Raw genomic sequence first — 27,037 nt, 5'->3', positions numbered from 1 at the left:
AGTGATCTACTCTCCAGCCACAGATCTCTCACAGATTGCTCCCTCTTGGTGCAAAATGATCCTCAGTCATGACAGCTCAGATACCATAACTTTTGGTTATCAGTACACACGCTGTGTTCCAGAAAAGTTGCACTACAAGAAAAGGAGGCAAACGCTGACCCTTACTTAGGTTTCAGAGGGGGGGACAAACCAAAGAGCTAGAAAGGTAAAGACGTCCGGGATCTGTTTACACTTTGCTCTTTACTGCCTGGTACTATCCTTTAAGTGCAATTCTAAATAGAGTTACTCCATTCTAAGCCCATTGATTTCAACAGACCTAGAGTGGAATAACTTTTCGTAGGATTGCACTGTAGAATGCTATTCTCAGTGACTTCCTCTTCCTGACACCTCATCTTCCTTTCTTTGTCACACCCTCCAACCTTTCCTCTCAGTCTTGCACCATGGACGCAGGACCTCCACGGGCATCCGTAAGCTAGACAGCTAGTAGGGATCTCTCATCTTCCCTATCCCTTCACACAATAAAGAACTCTTATTTCGATGGTTGTTGTGGGTTTTCCAGGCTGTATTGCCGTGGTCTTGGCATTGTAGTTCCTGACGTTTCGCCAGCAGCTGTGACTGGCATCTTCAGAGGTGTAGCACCAGTCTTTTGGTGCTACACCTCTGAAGATGCCAGCCACAGCTGCTGGCGAAACGTCAGGAACTACAATGCCAAGACCACGGCAATACAGCCCGGAAAACCCACAACAACCATTGTTCTCCGGCCATGAAAGCCTTCGACAACTCTTATTTCCTTTTCTAAAGCTTAACCAAGGCTCTGACTGTGTTTCTCGCTCGCCTGCATACTCACAATGCAAGCTCCTACACCCCATGTTTTTCTGCCTACTATGCACTCTGCTAACAACAAGCCCAATATGCATTTCTCTTAGTAGTTTTAAAGTTTTAAAAGCAAGTTTTTTACTAATGTGGTGGGGGGATAAACTCCCATAAGGCTATGTGACAACATGCATGTGAAAATTAATTAGAATGCTGACAGCTCAGTCATTAGTGGATATCATATTATATTGCCTTAAGGCATCAAGAAACACTCAAGGAGTAAGCCTCAACAAAAAACATAAAAATGAAAAACTTAAGTTGGGAGCAGCAGTGATGCCAACACAGTAGGGGGGTGGCGGCAGCATGTAATCGTACATCCGGCGTCATCTTTTCCCCAGCTGAACATGTTCAAACTGTGTGACTACAGATGATCGCTCTACTGAAAGTTTTGCTCCCATGATCATCATCTGTGAGAAGGATCTGAGTCCAACCAGCAGGTAACTGAGCATTCCTGCGGAGAATCCAGCCACAGCTGCTCCAGATAGAAGGGGGAGTGCAGGAGGAAGGGGTTTTCTTTAGCCTCACACACTTCAATTGATTGATAAACCGTTAAAACAGGGAAGGTGCTTCCTTACATTTTGTTGTTAAATTTCCTTTTAAAAAATTATCTTTGGTGCTGGCAAGAGGGAAATCTTTGGGCCAGACTGGAGAAAGACGGAAGAAGCTAGCTGTGTAGTTTTGGGGGAAGCATGATGGAAGTATCTGACGAAAGGAGGTTCTGACTCTCGAAAGCGCCTCGTAACCAGGAAATATAGTTGATTTTTAAGGCGATACTGGACCCAAATCTTGCTCTTCTTCTACAGACCAACATGGCTACCCACTTGAAACTATCTCGGTGGAAGAGAGTGATTGTAGCACAGCCCTTAATCCTGAAAACCCTGCTTAGTGTTGGGGTTCAAGGCAGCCTGCTCTTCCTAAATATTAAGTGTGGCAGAAGGCTGCAGTTACTGACAAGAGAAAGGCAGTCTTCACATTCTCAGAAGTCCTCCCATTTCTTTCCTCAGCCCTGCTACTGAAAGTAAACTTCTAGGCTGAGTCCTGCTAAAAGTCTTGGCATGAAAATATCAGGAGGAAGCAAAACAGGCAACGAGGGTTTGCTTATAACAACTCTTGGCAGAGTTCAGGAAATAATCCAATCCACACTTTGGAATTTGCTTTCAATAAATTTACTGCAACAGGATTTTTACAGAAGACAATAACTGCCTACAGGAGGACTTTAATGCAACAGAGAGGCCTGCGGAGCACAAGTACCATCACATACTGATATACAGCAGAAAGAGAAAACAACAAGGGGTAGGTTGAACTGCAAGAGAAAATATTCAATAAACCCTAAACACTAGAGAATGCTCCACAGCTCCTCCTAGGGTACAAGTGGACTAAGCAATTTTTTCAGCAGTATTTACAATAACTAGATCCTTAACAGGCTGTCGCTTCTCCAACAACAAGAAGGAGTGAGGACTATTGAGGAAAGAAAACTTGTTTTCATAAAGTGTAGATGGAAAATAAACGGATTTTAGAGGGAACAGCATATATGTGGCCCATGGCTTGATGATGGAACACTGCTTTCTAAAGGAAGACGTGCTGGGTTTTTAATCTGTGTGGACAGTATGCAAATGTGGACGGTATGCAACTGTAAATCCTGCATCTTAATCCTAAGAGAAGACTGCAGTTGTTCAGTGGTGAGGGGAAAGCACTCTGGAAAAGCTCCAAGTTACTTTCCTTATAAATGTTTGCTATCCTTGCTTAGGTTTTCTGAGTCATGCACTGACAGGTACTGGACCAGTTGTATATTTCCTCAGAGGTTGTAAATGGGAATATCGTCCTCTAAATGAGAAGGAGGCTACAAAATTGTACCTTTCCTGAGGCGACTACGGTCATGTCTATTTGTTGCAAGCAAGATGGCTAGTTCAATTTGATGTATGAATGGTTAGCTCTTATGAGATCATACTCTTGATACTTGAATTTTTAAAAAAACACCTTGTTACTTTATCCTTGCTATCAATAGAGTGGATTAGAAATGCTCTGTACATTACAGTGTGTTTTCCATATCACTCAACAAATATTAGTCATTTCTTAAGTAACATTGAGTGGTTGACATTTGGTAAGAAGATGGATTATTTCATATATTTATGCCAGCTATGATATAATCCTCAATGGGACCCTTCATGAAATACAGACGTTGAAAATGTATATAGATATTGAAAAAGAGGGTACTGTTGTAAAAAAAGCTGGGCAATGAGATAAGGTGCTTCCTCTGTCTCTCAGAAATCTGGCATGAAACTTTCAAACAAAACCCATGTCAGTATTTATGTGTTCCTCTTGAAGTAATCACCTTTTTCCCTGCCAGAGGCATTATGCCATTCCCATGACACACAAAAAGTATGCTTCTCTTGTGACTGAATCTGCATGGCGTGGCAAGTGGCACGGAGTTGGTGTCTGTTATGCGGCAGCTAGAGGCACAGAGGCTGTTTTCACACTCCTAAAACCTCCGGAAAATTGCGCAAAACTCACAGCAAAATAGCGTAGCACAATTTCCTGTTTAATGACGTGATTTCTGACGTCATCGCACCCATTACACAGGGAATCGCACTATGAAGAAGATGCCATTTTGCTGCGAGTTTTCCGCAATTTTCCAGAGGCGTTTACAGGCATGTGAAAACAGCCGCTGTTTTTTCTTTGGGGAAAATATGTTATTAATATTTGCCTTCAATCCACAGTATTAATTTCCTCACTGTAATATAGTTTCCCTCATCACTCTTTACTATCCAGACTGTGTGAACAAAAAAAAGCCAAAGAGTAAATTAATCTGGAACAGCTGATCTTGAGAATAACCACTGAATTAAATAATTTCCTATATTACAGATAGTTTGAATAATTCAGTTTCTACTATGAAACTGAATTACAAATTTATGAAAAAATGAGTAACTATTTTCTGTTAAATCAGTAATAGCCAGTATTTTTCCCTACATCTAGAGAAGATTACCATACCATACCACACCATACCATAGAAACCAATGAAGAGAATTCAGCTGCTGGTAAACGATCACTCTGACTATGACATATTGACTATGTCAATAAAACAATTATTAAGTACAAACATAGGCAAGCAACAGGCTCAAGATTTACATTTTGTTTCATTTGCATTCTGACTGATACCATGTGATGAACTCAGCTAAGAAATGTACAGATGTAAGGATGCTTTAAATGGAAAAAAAATGCTGTGTGTGAATGCCAGGTATTCTTATAACTGTAAATTTGTCTCCTCCTTCTCCCATAATCCCCTGTTAATGGGCTTAAAAATAATATGTCAGGTTCCCAAGAGACTATGGACAAACCGAAAGTACTTCTGATTGTGGGGAGTGGGAGTAGGAAATTGCTTGATTTACTGTCTAGTTGCAGTACCTGGAATGTTGCACTGGATGATTCACCAGTTTGGGGTGGGGGGCATATAGGGTTGCCAGCCCCCAGGTGGTGGCTGGAGATCTCCCAGAATTACAACCGTTCTCCAGGTCACAGAGATCAGTTCCCCTGGAGAAAATGGCTGCTTTGGAGGATGGACTCTATGGCATTATACCTGATTGAGGCCCCTCCCCTCCCCAAACGCCACTCTTTCCAAGCTCCACCCCCCACATCTCCAGGAATTTCCCAACCTGGACCTGCAACCCTAGGGGTACAAGGACCTCTCACGGGAAGGAGGGCCAGGAAAGTGCTGGTGAGAGCATTGGCTGAAAAACCAGTGAACTTCTGTGCCCTCTGCAAAGTTGTGCAGAAAATACTGCCCCTGTTCTTTAGTTATTTCTCTCGGTTTCTTTCTGCAATCGCAAGTAATCTCAAATGTTGGGTGATTGGCTAGACAGAGGGAAGTCCAACAGTATATGTAAATACTAAGATAATTTTTTTAAAGTCCTGGAACTTAAAAATTCTCAAGGACAAAACCGTTTCACCAGATGATATATTCCTGCACTCAAGATTTTATCTATCTAGATCTTCTCAGTGTAAAAAGGAAAGGAAGGGACAAGACAGATAATGCCTCTGCTAGAACACAGCTGCTGCTGGCAGTACAGCTAAGCCTGAAGAGGGGAAATGGATTTACAGCCCACCTGGCACCAACTGCTGCAGGAAGAAAGTCAACAGCATTAGAGAGAGAGCAGGAAAGAAAATACGCTAAGACAGACCTCAGGCTTAAAAGTTGCAGTCGCAGGCCCACCAGCCAAGGGGAAGTAGGGGGAACGTTACTTCGGTGGCTAACAAATGCAAATGGTCGAACAAGGAGAACGGTTGGGGTAAAATGGCCTCAAGATGGCCATACAAACATTGTGGAATGTTAGGGGGGGGGGGATCTGACCCTAAAATTAAAGAGTCAGTGCGTAGTAGCAGCAATATATATGTTTATGTGACCAGAAGGACTGATGGTTAAACAGGTACCGTGAAGGTCCCTGCTCCTTGTCTAGACACAAAAACACCAAAACTTCCCATTAACAAGATAAGAAATACTTTCATATAAATGTGTGCTTTTAGGACCTGAACACAGTGGTTAAAGACAGGCAATCTAGTTCTCTTTTTCATTAGTTCCCCCAAGAACATGCAATGAATACTAGTAATTAGCTTAAAAGCTTCCGAAAGCTTAAACACGCCGTTAATACATCTAAGGACCCCAAAAGAGAAAACTGTGAATGGAAACAAGTGTGAAGCAAACAGCAAAACGAAAATCCCTGAAAATCAGGGAAAGTGAAGGGAGAAAAGAGACAAACAACATTCACAAATCAGGCAGTTTCCTGAAAGAATTCTCTGCTTCTTTATTTTAAGCCTTATTCTTTTTTATTATTCCACCACAAAACCTTTCACTGTTTCTAGCTGTATATAGTGTTAAAAAACCTATTCCACTTAGTAGCTTTTAAAATTCCTGACTACAATAATTAAAGTGGCTGGAGGGCTAGCTGCCAGTGTACAATTACCAGCACTGACAAAGAAAGGGAACATGAAGAGATCGGGTGTGGGTGTAGACAAGAAGACAATAAAACAGTAACAAAGAAAATTAAGAGAAAGAGGGGACAATTCACCAGCACGAACAGCCAAGGTGGCTACTACCCATTTGACCAACTGCGCATAGGAGGGGGCTGAGAAAGCACTTCAAAGCATCATATTTCTTCTCTTCCCAATGAAATTAGTAAAGTAGACAGCTTCAGACCTTTGGCAGCAATGCAAACATCTGGGATCTGGCAAATTGGAATGGATACTCCATGGTATGCATGGATGTGGAATACTGGTGGGCTCCTTGGAAACCCTTGAGACCCATGGGGACAACTAAACTCCACTTGGAGAGACGTTGTAATGATAATTCTGTCATTAAGCCCCACCCCTTTGGTCATCACTCAAAGCTGAAAGCTTTCACACACTACTGCCTAAAGGAGCCTTGCCCTCATGCCATGTAAACCAATGTGTATTAGTCTTCCAATCTCTTCATTCTAGAAGATAAAAAGGGATCAAAGTGCTGTCAAGCCGCAGCCAACTTATGGTGATCCTGTAGGTTTTTGAGGCAAGAGACAAACGGAGGTGGTTTGCCATTGCCTGCCTCTGTGTAGCAATTTTCGTCTTCCTTGGGGGTTTCCAAGTACTAACAGAGCCAACCTGCCTAGCTTCTGAGATCTGATGAGATCAGGCTAGCCTGGGCCATCCAGGTCAGGTCTTGTATAGTGAATAGGAAGGTGCTAAGCTCTGGATACAGCAATACCCATGTGGTGTGGGAGACAGGTTTTTTGGGGGGGGGGGAGCACGTATTGCTGGACCCTAATTTCACATGTTCACCTATCCCAGAAGAGTCCTGAGGATGCAAGTAACAGGATTTCTTTTCTTTTTAAAAGGTTTTTTAAAAAACCTAATAAATCTGATTGATTCCGCTTTTAGCCATTTCACTCTATGTGATCAGAGTGCTACTGCAACCATATAGCAGCTCACAGGTAATCAGCAAGAATGATGCCAGGTGCACCAACCACAGCCCTGCTTTCAATTGGTTACCCTTAGAGAAACAGCATATTCACAGTGCACTCCTATGCAGTCACTTATCTCTAATTCCTTTGGTTTCATTGGGTTTCCTCAGTTAGCAGCGTGGGTAACCCACACCTTTAGGCCATCTGTTGCACCGCCCTCCACTATATTCTTTCCTTCCCCGATGGCAGTCACAAAGGGTTACTCCCACCAAAGGGCAAATAACTTGGCTTTTAAAAACCAGGAACATTTGAAAGCTCAAGGCTGAAGTATATTGGTTTGCACTGCTCAAACATATTGTACATTTTTTTCTACATCAGAAGAGTGGCCATAGAAACAAGCAAGAAAAATAAGCAAAGTGAACAAAAGAAGAAATGCAATGCAATGCAAGAAAATACTTACCAATACTTTTAAAAGTAAGCCATTGCAGTGTGGCACAACCACGAAGATTCAAATGTACCACAGAAGCACGCCACTTCATGAGAATATCTCCTCCTACATTGTCCCTCATTTTGTCCTTTACTTCAGAGAAATTAATCTAGACAAAAAAATATTTCCATAGAAATAAGAATGACTACTAAATGTTCAATACGATAGAGACTTTTCAATCTAACAGTCTCATCCTGAAAACATGAGTGAATACTCTGAGATAATTAAATGAAAACATGAATGACTGCTCTGAGATAATTAAATGAAAATCTTATTAAATACCATAACCATCGGAAACAGACATATATTTACAGAATAGACCCTTGATTAATTTCATTTTTAGTAACCATCTACTGATTATAGCGGTGGTAGAAAATATCAGCGAAAATCACATTGTGTATCATGTCTGCATGATCAAGCATTCTTAATCTTTAGAACCTTATCTTGGAATCAATAGAAAAAGGCTGCTCTTTCATCTCTCCTAGGTGTCAGTCCCTGGCAGTTAGGTCTCCAAGTTCTCCACTGTTGTTGTTGTTATTTCGATTTATAAACCGCCCATCCCCAGGGGCTCTGGGCGGTGACACACTGAGCAATTAACTTAATTAGAGATCCATTCAGTACAAGGTGCATAGACAGTAAAATTGACAGAAGTGACATATTTGGGGCTAGCAATGCTAGTTACAGGGAATCTTCCCGCCTTTACGAAAGAAGACCGCTAACGGGGGGGGGGGAGGTTGGGTGAGACATTGTTTTAGAGCTGACAGTGAGAAAGATGAACTTATCTTTGGTTTTCAAAAAGGATACATCTCCAGCCAGTTTCAGCTGGTCGTCAAGGACACTGGCTCAGAGCAGAGAGAAAGTGAAAGTAAACATTTGCAAGATAACCTACTGGCATGGCAGCAATAAAGAACTTCTCACACTCTCAGAAGCCAGAGGTAGAACCCATATACATTCATGGCAGATATGCAGGAAGCATATATGACACTAGGGTTGCCATCTATTCTGTATTTCAAGTACCAATTCCTTATTTATTAATGTCAGAAATACTCAAGAAGAGATGCACCATAACTGCAAAAAGTAATTTCAATTGAATATAAGGACAGTTATATTTTAATAAATTACTTATAATTGTGGGAAGTAGATTTAATGAAGGAGATTTTACATACTTTTATGTGCCTTTTACTATTGTTATGCACTTTTACTATTCTGAGGAGGTAATGTAGTATTTGTAACGCAACTTGCAAGAAAATGAAACTTGAAACAAAAGACCAAAGCAGAATGTATGCTATACATATGAATCACTGTGAGAAGTGAGATCAGACACTGTAAAGCTTGCTACCAGGTAGATTGTGCTTGCCAGACACCTGTTTATGACTTGATACAGAAACTTCTTTGTAAAACTGCTTATGCAAAATGTAGCAACAGAATGAATGGGAAAGAAGAATGTGTTACTGAGAGAAGGAAGCTAGCTGCAAGTTAATTAGATTAAAAGAACCTTTCAAGGCTGGGAGGAAACCACAAAGCAGAGGAAGGGGTGATGAATGTAACTTTAAGCACATTCCTAGGGAAGGGAGAGCGCTCCCCTCCCACAGAACCCAGAGAAGTATTCTCTGCTTAAAACCCACAAGGTTGCCAAAAGCGACATCGGGGCGCCTTTACTAAATGTTACTTGGACCAGAGGAATGGGCAAGAATGAAAAGCCTATGAAAGAGATGTGTAGAAAAGGAAGGGAGATATTCCTTTCAGAGATAGAACAAGGGCAGGTAAGATAAGCAATGGCAATCGGGTAATATTGTAATTGTGCTGTTGACCGAAGTTGTTTCTTCCAATAAGAATACCCCTGGACACTTGTATCATTAAAGGTGGTCGCCTACTTGAGCCAATGGGGGCCACTGTATTTTCTGAGCCAAAGAATAACAAATATTATAATTAACCAAAAGGCATTAATTGCTTTGTACTGCTATTGTAGCTTTGATGAGCGTTGGACATGAGGGGATCTTTTACTCTCGGTGTAACCATCGTTCCTCCATCGTTTAATAAATGGTTATAGATTGCTTCATCTGCAGGACTCCGCGTCTGTCTCTCATTATGATTGGCTGAGGGACATTCGAACCACAAGTTGTGTGGAACAATGTTCTGACACACATAATAATCAATAATTATAATAATCATTGCTGTTTTTATAATTATAGTGCAATGTACTCTTTCCTGTTCTCACCCACTAAAAGCAGGATGCAGGATTTTGGATATTGGAGTTTTCAGGTGGTCAATGTCACAAAAAGCACATTACAATTTGGCATTTGTCTACTATACAGTAAATATTGGTTTTTTAAAATATATATCTATATAATTGAACTGGGGAAGGGAAAGCGGCATGGTATAGCCCAATCTCATCGGAACTTGGAAGCTAAATATGATCAGTACTTGGATGGGGTACCACCAAGGAAAACTAAGAGAAAAGCAATGGCAAACCACCTCTGCTTCTCACTTTTCTTGAAAGCCCCTTGTTGGAGTTGTCATAACTCAGTTGTGACTTGATGGCACATCTGTTGCACAAAAGTGCCTTCCCCCTTGCTCCTTCCAATTCGCCGAGCAAAAGAGAGATGAGACAGACAAGGGCTGATGTAAAGAACAACGTATATTTGCAAATAGGGTGCAGGCTACAAGTGAGCTCAGAATGTACCAGAGAACAAGGGAGTACATGCTACTTTTAAGGGCTCATGACATCATTTTGGAGAAACGAAAGTCACATTCAAAATAAGGCACCTGATCTCTTTACACCTATGGATAAGCTATTCTCCATTTCTCACTCTCACGACAGCTTTATTACCCTCCTTGTCTCCATGGTAGTTACTCGTTACTTTCACACACACTCTCTTCCTCCAAAAGGAGGGAGGGGAAACTTATAATTCTCCCTTTGTCTCTGCCTCTGCATCCCAAGAATGTTCAGTTATCTGTCCAAGGCCAGATTTTCTCTTCTCATGTGCAACCAGGGAGAAAGGGGGGGTGGCTAAAAGACAGAGACCAGTTACTTAAAACATAAAGAATCCATCCTAAGCTTCTTGCTAGCTTAATATCACAGCTATATGATTAATATAAATTTGCTAATCCCACACATCTGTATGCAATTGAACTGGGTTTACTGTATTTAGTATTATTACATTTTTGAGAAAAGGGCATTCAAATGATACCTATTCAGACCTAGTCTTGAGTAGAGATGAGCATGAACAGCAATACAAAAAAAAAAAAGCCACGAACAGCCCAATCTGTTGTTCACAAACAAGCTGTTAACGAAGCCTCATTTTAAACAAACAGGTGGTTGTTGCAAGCCTCGTTCATTGCTGTTCGTCAAGCCAGACAGTCTGGCACCTGCAATCAATTCCCTTGGCAACTTAGGCAGGGATTGTCTGAACTCTGAACTCCTGCTGTTGCCGTAGAAACCCCAATCTAAGCCCAATTTAGCTTTATAGGCAGGTCTTCAAGTGTGGAGCCCAAATTTGTTACAAGGAAGCAAAGAGCAGGGGGGAGGGGGGCTCCCAGCTCTGGCTTAGTTTGCAGACAGTGGAGAGGGAGAGAGTTGCTGTTAGCATTTTGATAGAGAGAGTGCATTAGAGCTTGAATTTTTCTTGTGTGTGGTGGGATAGGGATCTACCCCTTCAAGTTACAGGGCTGCTGCCAGGCTCTGGGCCAAGCTATTATTTATTATTGGTACCTTTCCTGCTGCCTGCTCAGGTAAGGTTTCTGGGAGTGGTGCGGTAGGGATCTACCCCTTCAAGTTCCAGGGCTGCTGCCAGGCTCTGGAGACAAGTTATTATTTATTATTGGTACCTTTCCTAGTGCCTGCTCAGGTCAGGTTTCTGGAGTGGTGCAGTAGGGATCTTGACTTGGATGATGGCTGGAGGAGAGCCTGCTGGCCCCCATGAAGAGCCAACCATGAACATGTTCATGAACAGGGCCATGTTCATGGCTGTTCATGAGTCTCTGTTCGTAGATGGCAACGAACAACGAACATCATATACGGGTTTTTTTCTGTTCTGTTCATGCCCATCTCTAGTCTTGAGTATCAATTATCTCCTACTCAACAGTTTAGGATCTAGGAACCAAGCTGCACCATCAGATTGCAAATGGTGACCTCACTGAAATTCTGATTCTTTAGATTTTTAAGAAATCAACAAAATTTACCTTTACAATGGGATGATATTTTACTACATTCTGTCTTAAAATTAAATTATTTTACTGATATGACAACAGTAGTTAGCTTTCCCTCTGTCTCAAATATGTAATGAGTTTCCTAAGCTCTAGACATCTGTCCTCAATGGATGACATTGTTGTGAAGCTGTACAATATAGCTAAATTAGGTAAAGATACTGTTCATATTTTTAATATATGCTGGTTCTTATCACTCAGATAAACTCCATTGACAATTTCTGTGGGAACATCATTTCCTTTCCCAACAAAATGGAATCTAGAACTTGAAATAAATAATAGATTTCTTTAGTTCAGCTACTTTAGTTCACTGATGGCGAACCTTTTTGAGCCTGAGTGCCCAAACTGCAACACAAAACCAACTTATTTATTTCAAAGTGCCAACACTGCAATTAAACCTGAATAATGAGGTTTTAGTTAAGAAAAAACAACTCATACAGTTGTCCGAACTAATTAACATCTCTCTCTCTCTCTTTCTCTCTCTCTCTCACTCACTCAGGAGCCATGAATGAAAGTAAAGCAAGTTAAATCAAAGCAGTTTGCCCTTCTTTACACCAGCAGCCCTGCTTGCAAGCACTCTCTCTCTCTCACTCACTCAGGAGCCACGAATGAAAGTAAACGAAATTAAATCAAAGCAGTTTGCCCTTCTTTAGACCAGCAGCCCTGCTTGCAAGCTCTCTCTCTCTCTCACTCAAGAGCCACGACTGAAAGTAATGCAAATTAAATCAAAGCAGCTTACTCTTCTTTAGAAAGCCAGCCCGGCTGCTGCCTCCGCTTCCTGCTGCTAAAGAGACGGGCAGCAGGGAGGCAGCCTTGAGGAAAAGAAATCACGTGGGCAGGGCCAAAACCCATGTGATCTCTGCTCAGAGCTACTGGAACACCGTTCCAGGCGTTCCCCCTCCAAATGAGCCCTGTACCTAGCGATCAGCAACTTGGCTTGCGTGCCCACAGAGAGGGCTCTGCGTGCCAGCTGTGGCATGCGTGCCATAGGTTCGCCATCGCTGCTTTAGTTCCTTTTCTTAAACAAGATGTTGGTAATTATATTTAAACAACTCAGTAAACAAACATGTGTATGCCCCTAGGTATTTGGATATATCTACTTCAAAAGTGGTCCTCTAGAGTCTTAAGTGCTTTTGTCCAGTAGAGTTTTACCATAATTTCTTTGAAACTATAACTATAGGAAGTGATTAGATACACACAACACTATGTCATAAGTTTAACTAGGGAGTCAAGGCTACTTAGATGAGTTTATCAGTATAACATTACTTTTGATTCTGTGTATATCCAACATATATACATATACATAAGGGACAATGAGAACTTTATTTTTTCCCACATGCTGTTGCCAAAGCTCATATTACAATTGGGTGCCTTATTATTCATTACTGTACTTTTCTCATCAGTTCGCTTTTTAAAAATAACTATTAAATCTTGCTTTTAAGCATATGTACTTACAGTACTCCACACTGAGCAAACATGTATCATTGCATTCCATGATCGACAAACTTGAGCACATCTTCCCAAGTCAATTAAGTTTAAATTATGAAAGATCTAGATTGGAAATAAAGAAATACATTAATACATTAAAGATTAGTTAAGAAGTAAGCAATGCATCTTGGCCACAGTGTTCTGTTCACCATATTAAATATTTTTTCGCCATATAAAATTAGAGCATCATCACTCTTCGATATTATGTATCATCATGACTATAGATTTTAGCTCTTTTTAAAGTAAGAGCCTTGCTATTGCAAAGATCTTTTTGAAACCTTACTTTTGCAACATACTACTAGAAAACTATGCAGGCCTGCTACTGAAGCATCAATTCAAGGAGTGGAAGAAATTAGCTCAGTATGAATTTCCTTTATTTACAGTATATAGCACCTTGATTATTTTGCTTTCCTTTCTGATTCAGTATAAAAAATGTCTTCCTAAGCAAATTATGTTGGATTTGAACCTTTACATTCTTAACATCTGATGAAGAGAGCTGTGGCTCTTGAAAGCTTATGCTACAATAAAGTTGGTTAGTCTTAAAGGTGCTATTGAACTCTGCTATTTTACATTCTTAACCACACACTTACTTTGCTAAAGATCCAGTTTGGTGTAGTGGTTAAGTACAGTGGGTCTCTAATCTGGAGAACTGGGTTTGATTCCCCACTCCTCCACTTGAAGCCAGCTGGGTGACTATGGGTCAGTCACAGCTCTCTCAGAGCTCTCTCAGTCTCACCCAACTCACAGGGTGATTTTTGTGGGGATAATAATGGCATACTTTGTAAATCGCTCTGAATGGGTGTTAAGTTGTCCTGAAGGACAGTATATACTTCAAATGTTATTATTATGTTATTATTAAAACTAGTGAGGCCCTGGTCAGGTTTCTGGGAGTGCTAGGCTAGGGCTCTAGCCCCTCCCTCTGGTTCAAGGGCTGCTGCCAGGCCCTGGGGCGAAGCTCAGTGGGCACCTCATCTGAGGGCTCACACTGATTATTATTGCCTGATCTGGTCAGGTATCTGGGAGTGCTGGGCTAGAGCTCTAGCCCCTCCCTCTGGTTCCAGGGCTGCTGCCAGGCCCTGGGGCCAAGCTCAGTGGGCACCTCGGCTGAGGGCTCACATTATTATTAGTGCCTGATCTGGTCAGGTTTCTGGGAGTGCTGGGCTAGAGCTCTAGCCCCTCCCTCTGGTTCCAGGACTGCTGCCAGGCCCTGGGGCCAAGCTCAGTGGGCACCTCGGCTGAGGGCTCACATTATTATTAGTGCCTGATCTGGTCAGGTTTTTGGGAGTGCTGAGCTAGGGCGGTAGCCCCCTCCCTCTGGTTCCAGGGCTTCTGCCAGGCACCGGGGCCAAGCTCAGTGAGCCTCAGCTGCGGGCTCACAGTGTTTTCTCCTTTTCTTTCCTCCTTAATTCTTGTTTGCTGGCACAATGAGGCTTTGTGTGGGGGGCCAAGGGTGGTCATGGGGGGAAGTGCAAAGATTGTTCTGGTTACCCCCATGGGAAGCAGTACTGGGCAGGGCTCTGGGGCAGCAGACAGTCCCACTCCCCAAAATTCACCTGTGGGGCTGTGGAGGAGGCCAAAGAGCACTTGCTGCCGGGGAAAGAGGAACTCTTTAAACTGTTTGAGGAAGAGGAGGGCGAGGGATCTGTGGAGGAATGGTTGGGGTGTGATGAAACATCCATAATGTCCTCATCCCAAACTCCCGGCACTGTCCCTGCCTGCAGTCCACCCCTCACTCCGTCTTCCATTGCCAGCTCCAAAGCGTGGCCAATAACCCTTCAGCCTCCTTTCTCTGAAACAGTTAGTGGGCCACAGTCCAAACTCTCTTTATGGAGGCACTTTCAGGCCCTTCCAAATGACCCCCGTGTGGTGCGGTGCCATGTCTGTGATAGCCTGGTTCGCAGGGGCAATGACCCGAAGCACCTGTCCTCAACAGTCCTGACTAGACACCTGAAGATGCGCCACCCGAGGCTGTGGTCTCCGTCCTCAGCCAGCAAAACATCCGGTGGGGGCTACCAGCTCCTCTGAGCCGGGGTCAGTGGGAGGGTCACTGGAATCCACTCCAAGCAAAAAGCCTTGCTCCGAGAATGTTGCCGATGGGAGCGGAATGGTCAGGCAGGCTGCCCTTGGGGAGGTTGTTCCATCATGGTCGGGGATAGTGCCATTGAAAAGGGTGAGGTCGAGAGCTCAGGAGGCGGGCATTCGTGTTGTGGCAGAGACGATGCCCTGTAAGGATTCCCCCTATCCATTGTGGAGGGTGAGGGCTTCCAAAGGTTGCTTCAACACTTTGCCCTATGGTTCTCCATGCTGTCACGGCGCACTGTTGGGCATCGAGTCCTGCCTGCCCTCTACCAGTCTGTGGGAGACATGGTGCTCAGGGAGCTGTCAGCCACCAAAGGCCATACAGTACACTTCACGGCCAACCTCTGGAGCGGCTGCAATCACAGCTACCTTGCAATCACCACCCACTGGTAGCAACCAGAGGACCTCCACTGCCCCAGGCCAAGAAATGGCACCCAGAAAAAGGTGGCATGCTTGACACCGGGCTACAGGGTAGTTCTTCTCTAGTCCCGGGGGATGGACTATGTCTATACTGGGAAGAACATCGCCACTACCGTAAAGGCAGCACTGAGGGAGTGAATGGCCGGGCAGGGGAGGGTTTGTCCATGGCTTCATGGTGACGGACGCGGGAAGCAACACGTTGGTAGCCCTGAAAGAGGCATCCCTACCGGGCCTGGTGTGCATGGCGCATAAGCTGCACCTGGTGATGAGGGATGTGCTCGGGCTGGGGAGCAAGCCAAGGGACACCTAGGATGAGGGAACATTGTGGATGCACAATCTGCTGGACAGCTGCCGCCACATCGCTTCCCACTTGTCCCGTAGCATCAACTCTTCCCGCGAGCTGTTCCAGAGGCAGGTAGAGGGAGAGACCCTGAGCACCAACTCTTTCAGGACCTGCCCACACACTGGAACTCCACCTACAATATGACATGTCGTCTGGTGAAGCAGAGGGGCCCGTTGCAGGACATCCTGTCATCTGCAGACGTTCTGAGGAGGGGAGAGGAGCTGAGCCTCAGCTCCATGGAATGGAGAGTCCTTGCTCAGATGTCCCGGATGCTGAAACCCTTTAAGGATGCCACCGAGATCTTGTGCTTGTACAAGGCCAGCCTGGGTCAGGTCATCCCCGATCCACGGGCTCGACCAGTACCTGGCCAAGGAGCTCGAGCACGAGAAAGAGCTGCTCCCCAGGGTCAGTGACTTTGTGAGGAGGATGCAGGCATGCATGGCTGAGCACTTGCATCCTCTGCACCATGAGGTGCCGTACCAAATGGCCTTCCTCCATGACCCCCGGATCAAGGGCAGCATCACCATGCAGGTGGGTCAGATGCAGCACTGGAAAAAGGAGCTCCACACAACAGTGCTCCATTTCCAGGAAGAGAAGGCAGGATGGAGGGAACTGGGAAGTGGCAAGGGGTAGGCAGTGAAGAAGGAGGAGGAGGCGCGGGGAGGTGGGAAGAGAGCCACGCCAGGAGAGACCCATCCAAATGGCCCCACTTGAACTCTGGGCCTCGTCGGTGGGCTGTGTGGCTGGCTGCAGCACAGCGGGCGCGTCTCTTGCAGTGGAGGACTCGGCAGGGGCTATGGTGCAAGAGTACCTTGCAGAGCCCCCCGAGCCCCCCTATTCCAACCGCTTGGAGTATTGGGTGAATAAATCTGCCATATGGCTGGACCTGTCCTTCATGGCAACCAACATCCTGTCCTGCCCTCCCACCAGCATGCAGCGCGAGTGGGTGTTCTCCCACATGGGGGCCCTCCTCCGTCCCCACCATGCACGTTTGCACCCGGACCTGGTGGACATGTTGACCTTCATCAAGGTCAACCTCAACCTACTTGGGTATCCCTCCGTGGACCTGGACCTACCTGGGCTCTGAGCCACCCCAAGTCTACTGTGGTTCTAGGCCAAGATCCTCTGCAGTGGACTCTAGCCCCCCTCAGTTCTCGAGGCTGCTTCCACCGCTGGTAACCCTTTGTCCTACTCTCCCTGACAAGTTCCTGTTCCCTCTTTCAACCTCTCCCTCTTTGGATGGTGCCCAAATGACCCTTCCCCACGACTTGTCCTGCCCATCGCATCCTCTCCCTGACAAGTTCCCGGATGGTCCCTCTTTCAACATTGGCCTCTGTGGATGGAACCAATACGACCCTTCCCAACGACCTCTCCTGTCCTGCCCATCCCATCCTTTCCGTGAAGGTAGGAAGGTGGGTCATGCCAGCTGCCGCCACTTTTGGGCATGAGGGACAGCTGAAAAGCTGTTGCTGATGCGGTTGTGCTGCATGGTGTCCCCCATTCCATGGCACCTGCTGTCCCCTCTGAGCAGGGGGGTATGGGTCCCTCCCACCCTTTCCATGAAGGCAGGAAGGTGGATGCTGTTTCCTACTGCTGCTTTTGGGCACGAAGGGCAGCTCAGGAGCTGTTGCACATATGGTTGCACAGCACAGTGGCACTTATCGATGGGTACCTGCTGTCCCCTCTGAGCAGGGGGAAATGCGTCCCGGCTGCGACACCCATCCTTCCCGAGAAGGCAGGAAGGTGGGTGATGCTGGCGGCAGCCTGCCTGTACTGCCTGCACAGGTAAGCTATCTCTGAGTGGTGTGGATTCTGTGGAACTGCTGTCTTCTGTAGGGTGCATTGAATAGACTGCCATGTCTGTGACGGCAGGCCAGTGGGTGATACGAGGGACAGCCCACAGCTCCCCACGTGGGCACCTACCTGTCTGCCCACAATCCCCTTTCCTAGGGGGGAAAGGCATCCTCAACTGCCTCAATGGCCAGCACGTGAGCCTCTGCTTCTACATGTTAGGAGTGGGCCGCACCTCCCACCCTTGGTTCTTTCCTTCCAACTTTCTAATGACGGGATAATGCAGATATTTATGCAATCCACGTCTCCCCAATATGCCTGTACACAGTATCTGTCTTTCCTGTCAATCCAATACAGGTGTATTCAATGTATCCATGTATCCCTCTATCCTATACACAACAGGGTTAACATACCTGTAACTTATGTTCATCGAGTTCTTCTGTGCTGACACACATGGGGACTGCGCAGGCGCAGGCCAGCCGCCGGAGAATTTTCTAGAGCTTCCATGGCTCCGAAGGGGCCGTTTGTCGCGCGCCTCAGCGACCGTCTTCCCGCCCAAACGGTCACGTGCTCCTCCAGCGACCAACGGCCCCTTCCCTCAGTTCTCCTTTGCCGCCGCTTGACCAACACACTTAGCCGTAACACCTTAAAACACATCAGATTCAGTTACAGCCACCACATCTTTGTGCATTGGAATTCACAGCGGGGTAGGAGGGAGGGTTGTGTGTCTGCACAGAAGAACTCGATGAACATAAGTTACAGGTATGTTAACCCTGTTTTCATCTTCGTTCTTCTGTGCCTCCACACATGGGAGTGTACCAAGCTTCACACAATAAGGAAGGTGGGGTGAAGTCCAACACAATTTTATTGAACAAACAAGAACAACAACAAATAGATATGCATATATACATCTATGTAAACTGTGCAGTGATACATCAGTACCCAATATTTACACATATATACACCCAAATATACATATATACACTCATTCACTCAAGGGTACCTAGCAGGTACGCCAAGAAAGTCTTCCCAAGACTCCCTCAGGAAAAAAGGGAGTGTAGGACAGCCCTGGCCACAGATACATCCTGCTCCGCATTGACATCAATGGCGTAATGCCTGACAAAGGTGTCTGCAGAGGACCATGTGGCTGCTTTACAAATGTTAACCAGGGGCACCCCCCTGAGGAGTGCCGAAGAGGATGCTTGGGACCGCGTGGAGTGGGCCCTAACATGAAGCGGGCAAGCTACCCCTGCCAGGGAATAGGCCTTGCTAATGGCCGCCACAATCCACCTAGACAGGGTCTGTGAGGAAGCCCTGTTACCCTTGTCCTTGGCCCCAAAACATACAAACAGGTGAGGACTGGAACGGAATCCCTTCGTCCTATCCAGGTAATAGGCTAGGGCCCTCTTCAAGTCTAGGGAATGGAGGGCCTTTTCCCCTTTAGAGGAAGGTTGAGGAAAGAATGCAGGCAGTGAGATATCCTGCGAGAGGTGGAAGGCGGACACCACCTTGGGCAGAAACCCGAGGCAGGGACGCAGGACCACCTTGTTGGGATGAAACACAAGAAAGGGAGGGTCAGACCGCAGTGCAGACAGCTCACTGACCCTTCTGGCCGATGTCACAGCCACCAAGAATGCCACCTTGTAGGATAGCATATCCAAGGGGCAGGTAGCCATAGGTTCAAATGGAGGCAACATGAGACGTGAGAGTACCAAGGACAGTGACCACTGAGGCACTGGCGCCGACACAGGTGGGTAAAGATTGTACATGCCCTTAAGGAACTGGCGGGATTGTGGGTGAGAAAACAGTGTAGCACCCTCAACTCGGGTGTGAGCAGCTGATATCGCTGCCAGGTGGACCTTGAGGGAGGAAACCTTCAAGCCCAGGCCACGCAAGTGGCACAAATACTCGAATACAACCCCCAAGGGACTGCTGTCAGGCACCACTCCTTTAGCAAGTGCCCAAAGTTCAAACCTGCGCCACTTGGCCGCATAAGCGCACCAAGTGGATGGCCGACGAGCATTCAGGAGGACTCTCTGTACCTCGTCAGTAAAGCCTACAGGGGAGGAACGATCCACCAAGCCGTCAGGTGCAGCTTCCTGGGATCGTGGTGGACCAGGCTCCCGTTCAGGAGAAGGTCCTGCCGAGGGGGCAGACTGACATATGTCCGTTGGGACATCCGCAGGAGCTTCGGGAACCAAACCTGCCGTGGCCAAAAAGGGGCCACCAGGATGCAGTCCGTCCCGTCCTCCTCTATCTTGCACAGGACCCTGGGAATCAAGGGGAACGGAGGAAACATGTAGTGCAAGCCCTGCGTCCACGTAAACTGGAAGGCATCCCCAATAGAGAGGGGATCGCTCCCTGCAATGGAACAGAACGTGTGGGCCTTGGTGGTCGCCGCAGTGGCGAACACGTCTATCACTGGATGACCCCACATCCGAAAGATCGGCCCAACGCACTCTACGTTCAGTTCCCACTCGTGGTCCAGCAAAGGGACCCTGCTGAGGGCATCTGCTCGGGCATTGTCTGACCCAGCCACGTGTATAGCATGGAGCGACACGCCGTTCCTGATAGCCCACTGCCAAGTGAGCGTGGCTTCCCGGCACAGGGCCATGGACACTGTGCCCCCCTGCTGATTCACGTAGTACATGGCAGTCGTGTTGTCCGTCTGCACCAAGACCTGACGATTTCTCAGCAGTGCTGTAAAAGACACAAGTGCGAAACGAATGGCCCTTAGTTCAAGCACATTGATATGGAGGGTCTTTTCCCTCTCAGACCAGACATCTTGCACAGACACATCACCACAGTAAGCCCCCTATCCCAACAGAGAGGCATCAGTGGTAACCGTGACGTCATGGTGCTGATACCCAAAGGGGGTCCCTTTAAACAAGTTGTCATCAGACAGCCACCAGTCCAAGGAGGAGAGGATGACCCTCGGGATAGAGAATTTGAGGGACGGAGGGTGCAGCAGAGCATCGTACCTCCGCACAAACCAGTTCTGGAGCGGGCGCATACGCAGCCTAGCAAAGGGCACCACAGAGGTGGCCGCTGCCATATGCCCTAGTAAGCACTGGATAGTGCGCACAGACTGGAATCGGTTCCTTTTAAACATGGACACTAGACCCCTTAGGGACCGAGCCCTCTCCAAGGGGAGCAGAGCCTTACCCTCCACAGAGTCTAACAGTGCACCAATGTAGGACACCTTGCAGTTGGGCACCAGTTTGGATTTCTCAAAGTTCACCAGGAGCCCCAGGCGTTGGCAAGTGCTAAGTACCAAGCCAATGTCCTGCACCAGCCTAGACTCCGATTCAGCCACGATGAGCCAGTCATCGAGGTACGGAAAGATGGTACAGCCTTCTTCCCGCAGGAAGGAAACCACAGGGGCCACACATTTCGTGAACACTCGTGGGGCAGTGGACAGGCCAAAGGGGAGCACCTTATACCGGAAAACCCTTCGCCGGTAAACGAAGCTCAGGTATTTCCTGTGCACCTCCCGTATCCCCACGTGAAAATATGCGTCCTTCAAGTCAAGGACCGCAAACCAATCCCCGCGTTTGAGCAAGGCGATCACAGCCGCCAACGTAACCATCTTGAATTTGGCCACCTTGAGGAAGGCATTAAGGCCCCTCAGATCTAAAATGGGACGTAAGCCCCCATCCTTCTTAGGGACCAGGAAGAACCTAGAGAAGAAACCCTTTACAGAGTCCTCATAGGGCAATTCTTCCACAGCACCCTTGGCCAAGAGCGACACGATCTCCGCATCCAGCTCGGCCATAGTGTTATTGACAGCTGTCAGGGGTGAACTGCATCTAGGCAGTTCAACGAACTCCAGCCCGTATCCCAATTCAACAATCGTTAAGACCCATGAGTCAGATGTTATTGACTCCCACTCAGAGAGGAGTGGACTCAGTCTGTCCGAAAAGTTCGGGGATACGGCTGGCGCGACCCGTCAGTACTGCCTCCCGGCGCCCTGCTGATCTCTCTGCTGGGCCGGTTGCTGTGCCGGACGAGGCTTGAAGGGCCTACGCCTCCTCTGCTGCTGTGCAGGAGGGTAAGGCCGCTGCTGGTAGGCAGGATACTGGTGGAAACCCGGCCGCTGTTGCTGGTATCTGCCCTGGAAATGGTAAGGGCCGGACCGGGGAGCGTACCGTGGCCTGGAGGAGGGCTTGTCCGCAGGAGCCAGCCCCAAGGACCTAGCCGTCTGCCTGTCCTCCTTCTTCTTTTTCAGGGTCTCGTCGGTGGATTTGGAGAACAGCGAGTCCCTCTCAAAGGGCATGCTTTCCACCCTGGAACGCACCTCCTGAGACAGGGCGGTCGACCGCAACCAGGAATGGCGCCTGAGGACCACCGCCGAAGCCATCCCTCTAGCAGCAGTGTCAGCAGCGTGGCTCCCAGCATTCATTTGCTGTTTAGACAGCCGGACAGCCTCTGTTTGCAGCAGGGACACCACAGCCTTCTGCTCAGGTGGGAGGTCCCGGGTATAGGACGCCAACTTCTCCCAGAGGTACAGCTGGTACCCTGCCATGATGGTCTGGTAGTTGGCAATCCTCAGACCCAGCGAAGCGACAATGTACTGGCGCCTGCCCATGGCATCAAGCTTTCTGCCCTCTTTATCGGCAGGCACCGAGGAGTGACCCGACCGTCGGGGGTTGAATTCCTCCGTGACCAAGGAGGAAGGTGGAGGGTGCTTCACCAACGCCGGCCAGGTGCCCTGCTTGATTTTATAAAGCTGCTCGATCCTCTTAGCTGTTGGAGGCTGGTCACAGGGCACCTTCCACACCTTCTCCACGATCTCCTCAATACCCTCGAGCATGGGGAAGCCAATGGACGCCGGGTTGTCACCGTATATCCGCTTGAGCAGCTTGTCTTTGGTCTGTGGGGTTGCCGAGGAGATGTCCATCTCGAGGGCCTGGGCCATCCTCGCCATCTGGTCGCCGTAGATGCGGAGGTCCTCGTACGGGGAGCCCGTAGATGGCACCAGATCATCAGCCGGCGATGGTTCGGACCAGGATTCCGACTGGTAATCGGCCAGGCTCTCCACTTCTCCTTCCTCGGAACCGTGCTGGGAGTCCTCACCCTGGACTGGAGGGGGAAACCACGTTCGCCTCGACGTCGATGGCCCCGGTTCCGACTCGGAGAAACCAGCAGGTGCCCCTTCCCACTGGCAATGGTATGGCGAGGGAAGGTAGGAGGCTTGACGATGCCGGGACGCAGTGGATCGGGCAGATCGAATGCTGTCCCCGGACCGACGTCGCTCACGACCGACAGCAGGCGGAGATGGACGGGCAGGAGATAGACGGCCCCGATGAGGAGACGGGCTCGGTTCCAATCTCGGCGACCGAAGGGCAGGAGAAGGTCGACTCCGACGGCGCGGGCTCGGCTCCGGCCCTGACGAAAACTCTGCGGGCACCGTTTCGAAGGCCATCGGATCCGGCACCGGCACGGAGAGTTCCTCTGGTTCGGGGGAACCCAGATGAGGGGAAGGCGTATGAGGAAGCACGATGACTTCCTCCTGGGGAGCGGGATGCGGCGACCGATGATGTTTGGTCTTCTTCTTCTTTTTTGCCGGTTCCGAAGAAGACCTCGGAACCGACGCGCTCCTCGCCTTCGAAGGGGACCTCTGCTTCGACCTCTTCGATGTAATAGGCATCGAACCGGTCGTCGGTTCCGACCGGGGACTCGGCACCAGGATCCTCGGTTCCGATGTCGGTCTCGGATCCGACCTGGTGGATGACACGCTCCGGGGCGGCCGCGCCGGACCCTGCGCTGGAGAGGCCGCTCTCGACGCCGAGGCACTCGGGGGACGCGGTTTCGACCCCAACCTTGCGGAGGCCACTGAGCCAGCTCTTGAACGCCTTTCGGCAGAGGGGCTAGGGCCGGCCTTAGGTAACGGGGTCCCCTCGGACATGACCGACTGCCACAGTGACGAATTCAGTCGGGCCCTCCGATCCTGCCGGGCCTTGTTGGTGAAGCCCTGGCAGATCTTGCAGGCCGACACGTTGTGGGTCTCCCCCAAACAAAAAAGACATAAGTCATGGCCATCGGTCTTGGCCATCTTAGTGTGGCACTGAAGGCAGTGTTTGAAGAGAGCCGTTGAGGCCATCTTCAGGGGCACGCGAGAGAAGGGTCAAAACAGTCCGAGTCGTATTACCGAGTTCACGTCAAAGTCCAAAACGAGATCCAAAGAGTAGTCGAGGTCCGAAGTCCGAAGTCAGAAGCCAAAGATCAATCAGTTAGAAAGCACGAAGCACAAGCACAGAGCACGAAGCTCAAACGTTCTCTCCAAGCGGCGGCAAGAAGAGAACTGAGGGAAGGGGCCGTTGGTCGCTGGAGGAGCACGTGACCGTTTGGGCGGGAAGACGGTCGCTGAGGCGCGCGACAAATGGCCCCTTCGGAGCCATGGAAGCTCTAGAAAATTCTCCGGCGGCTGGCCTGTGCCTGCGCAGTCCCCATGTGTGGAGGCACAGAAGAACGCAGATGAACTATCCCATACAGCTATGCACCTGTCTATTGAGAAACCGATCTATCCCATGTACCTAAACGTCCAATGCTCCATGTCCAGCTGGTGTGTTTGAGCGGCAACAGCCTCTGCACCACGAGACGTGTGGACAACAGCATTGGCACTGATGCCATGATGTCCCCATCTGGTGGACGTATGTTGGTGTCTCTGACCCACCAGGGTGTGTGTTTGTGTGTGCAAGGCCTCTGCATACACCATCATGTCTTGCTGGAGGGTTTTCTTTGCAGACTGTTGCTTCTGGGTCATTTGGTTATGCGCCGGCCGCTGACATGACCCACCTTCCGGCCTTGGCAGAAAGTAGCCTCTGGGAGGCCTGGCAGGTGGGCGCATGGGGGGTATTGCCAGTGAGTGGCCAACCCCCCTGCCCTCTAGAGGGGAGGCGGCCTGCCACCGCCTCCCTCAGCCCACCAGCTGCCGACATAACCCACCATAATACCTTGGCAGAAAGTAGCCTCTGGGAGGCCTGGTGGGTGGGCACATGGGGGTGCTGCCAGCAAGCAGCCACCCCCCCACCCCCTAGAGGGGAGGTGGCCCACCACCACCTCCCCCAGCCCACCAGGCCCAGCGGCCACCAACCTGACCCACCTTTTCGGCCTTGGTGGAAAGTATCCTCTGGGAGGCCTCACGGGCAGGCACATGGGGGGTGCTGCTGGTGAGTGGCCACACTCCCCATCCCCTAGAGGGGAGATGGCCTGCCATCACCTCCCCAGCCCGCCAGGCCCAGCGGCTGCTGACATTACCCACCTTTTTGGCCTTGGCGGAAATTATCCTTTGGGACGCCTGGCGTGCGGGACCATGGGGGATGCTGCTGGTAAGCGACCACACACCGCACCCCTAGAGGGGCGGCGGCCCACCACTGCCTCCCCAGCCCGCCAGGCCCGGCGGCCGCCGACATTACCCACATTAATGCCTTGGTGGAAAGTAGCCTCTGGGAGGCCTGGTGGGCAGGCACATGGGGGGGTGCTGCCGGCGAGCAGCAAAACCCCCCACCCCCTAGAGGGGAGGTGGCCCGCCTTCGAGTCCACCGCTTGTACACGGGGCCAAAGTCAACTGGTGGCTCCAATTGTATCGAGTGGGAGTTTCCTGGGGGCATCAGATTTGGGAATGTATAACTCCAAGATCCATATTGCAATCTTGACCAAACTTGTGATGGCTGGAGGAGAGTCTGCTGAACAGTCTCTGTGAATATGGGCTCTCTAATTCCAACGGGGGCCGTTCTAGCCCCCACAAAAAACAAACACTGAACGTGTTCGTTAATGGGACATGTTCGTTACTGTTCCTCTCTTCGTGTTCATCAACAGCAACGAACAATGAACAGCCTGTTCAGGGTTTTTTTTCCTGATTGTGCCCATGTCTATATAAGAGTATGCTAATAAAAAGCATATTCGGCATATATACTGAAGTATAGCCAGCTGTTGGCAAGAAATCTGTGGCAGCACTTCTTGGGGTTTAGTTAACTGGCAGAGGTTGTGGATAGATATATTACTCTTAGGTTCAGCAGTCAATTTTTTAAATTGTTTGTGCCAAAAAACCTCAGTATTACTGTGTGTGATTGAGACATATTTGACATGTTTAAGGCTACAATAATATACACAATTGTCTTGAAACTATTTAAATGGAAAGGATTTACTGCCGAATAAATTAGAATTCGACTTTAAGGCTGCAGTTCTATTCACAATTCATTCTCACCTCTCCCACCCTGCTGGAGCCCAAAATGCCACCCTAAGAACCTGAAGAAAGAACATGAAGGACACATGGGGGAGTCTGTAGAAGGAGAGAAAAATCAGCAGAAATTGCCCCCCTTCTATTAGCAGAAAATTGTCACTTGATCTAACACATTGATTGTAAATTTCATGAGAAATGAGCTGTTCTATACACAGAACAGAAGTCCAGATCTTATTTCCACGAAGGCTACATGCTACAAGCTAAGGTCTAGGTGTATTTAGCATTTCAATGTCCATGGTTCAAGACTTAGGAGAAAAATAAATAAGAACCTCCTATGTGGGGACTTCAACTGCACATTAATTGCAGGGCCAGGTACTGCTGGAGCCACAAAACCACAGCCCACAGGGCACAAGACTTTGCTCCATCCTTCTCTCTTCCAGACAAGGTGGGCGGGTGCATCAAATCATGGCATGATGGTAAGAGCAAAGAATCACGTTACCTGTGACATTTCTGTGATGGTTCAGGAGGAGATGAAAAACAACTGGTAGCTTGTCCATCAATTAATGTGCTTCACTGCCTTAACAAGTAGCATACCATACAATTCAGGTCACCCATTCACAGGGACTTGACTATGGCAGCCCTAATTAGGGCTTCATTACACATTTGTATATAATATGTAACTGCTGTTTGAAAGATGCTGAACTACTGGGCGTGTCAAGAATATTTCACAGCATTGAAAGCCCATAAGCACAGGCTCATAATCAAATACTCAACTAGCCCAAATCCAGTCAAGGGGATTCCTTATTCCTGTCAGCCCCAAAAGTGATTCACTGCACAGCAACCTATTAAAAAGCATTTCACTAACCTGGACTAATGCTCTCTGTGGCAATTTTCCCAAACCTGTTAATTTTGCTGGCAGGTTATGGTCTAGAGGCACAATCCTTTCAGTTGGACGTCTTTCAGGCAGATGTCTTTCATGCACTTCAGCATGATGAACTTCAACTTCGTTATCAGTTTCCTCAATCTCTACTTTTTGTAGATGCTGCAAAACAAGCACATAAAATACTACAAACTTATTTTGTTTATTCAAACCATCGCTACGGTTTTTAACAGCAAATATAATACACTAGTAACAAAGCCTGTTGTGGGAAAAAATACAACAGGCTCTAGAAAGGGGGTGGGAAGGCGAGCAATGCCTCCTCCTCCGTGACATCCCAGACAGGTGAAGGGGGGCAGGC

At 48.1% G+C, this 27,037-nt stretch overlaps 1 protein-coding gene across 1 annotated transcript in view; it reads right to left on the bottom strand.

Annotated features, from left to right (window-relative positions):
• Positions 1–27,037, bottom strand: part of FBXL13 (F-box and leucine rich repeat protein 13) — a 174,046-nt gene that overhangs the window by 106,199 nt on the left and 40,810 nt on the right. Inside the window, 3 exon segments of the mRNA XM_054987798.1 lie at positions 7,261–7,396; positions 12,949–13,044; positions 26,665–26,841. Coding sequence (XP_054843773.1) covers positions 7,261–7,396; positions 12,949–13,044; positions 26,665–26,841 — 409 coding nt within the window.

This window comes from Eublepharis macularius, chromosome 9 (genome assembly GCF_028583425.1).
Source record: "Eublepharis macularius isolate TG4126 chromosome 9, MPM_Emac_v1.0, whole genome shotgun sequence".
In the NCBI taxonomy this organism is placed as follows: Eukaryota; Metazoa; Chordata; class Lepidosauria; order Squamata; family Eublepharidae; genus Eublepharis; species Eublepharis macularius.
Note: the sequence above shows the minus strand (reverse complement) of the source record. Positions and strands in the feature narration are given on the sequence as shown.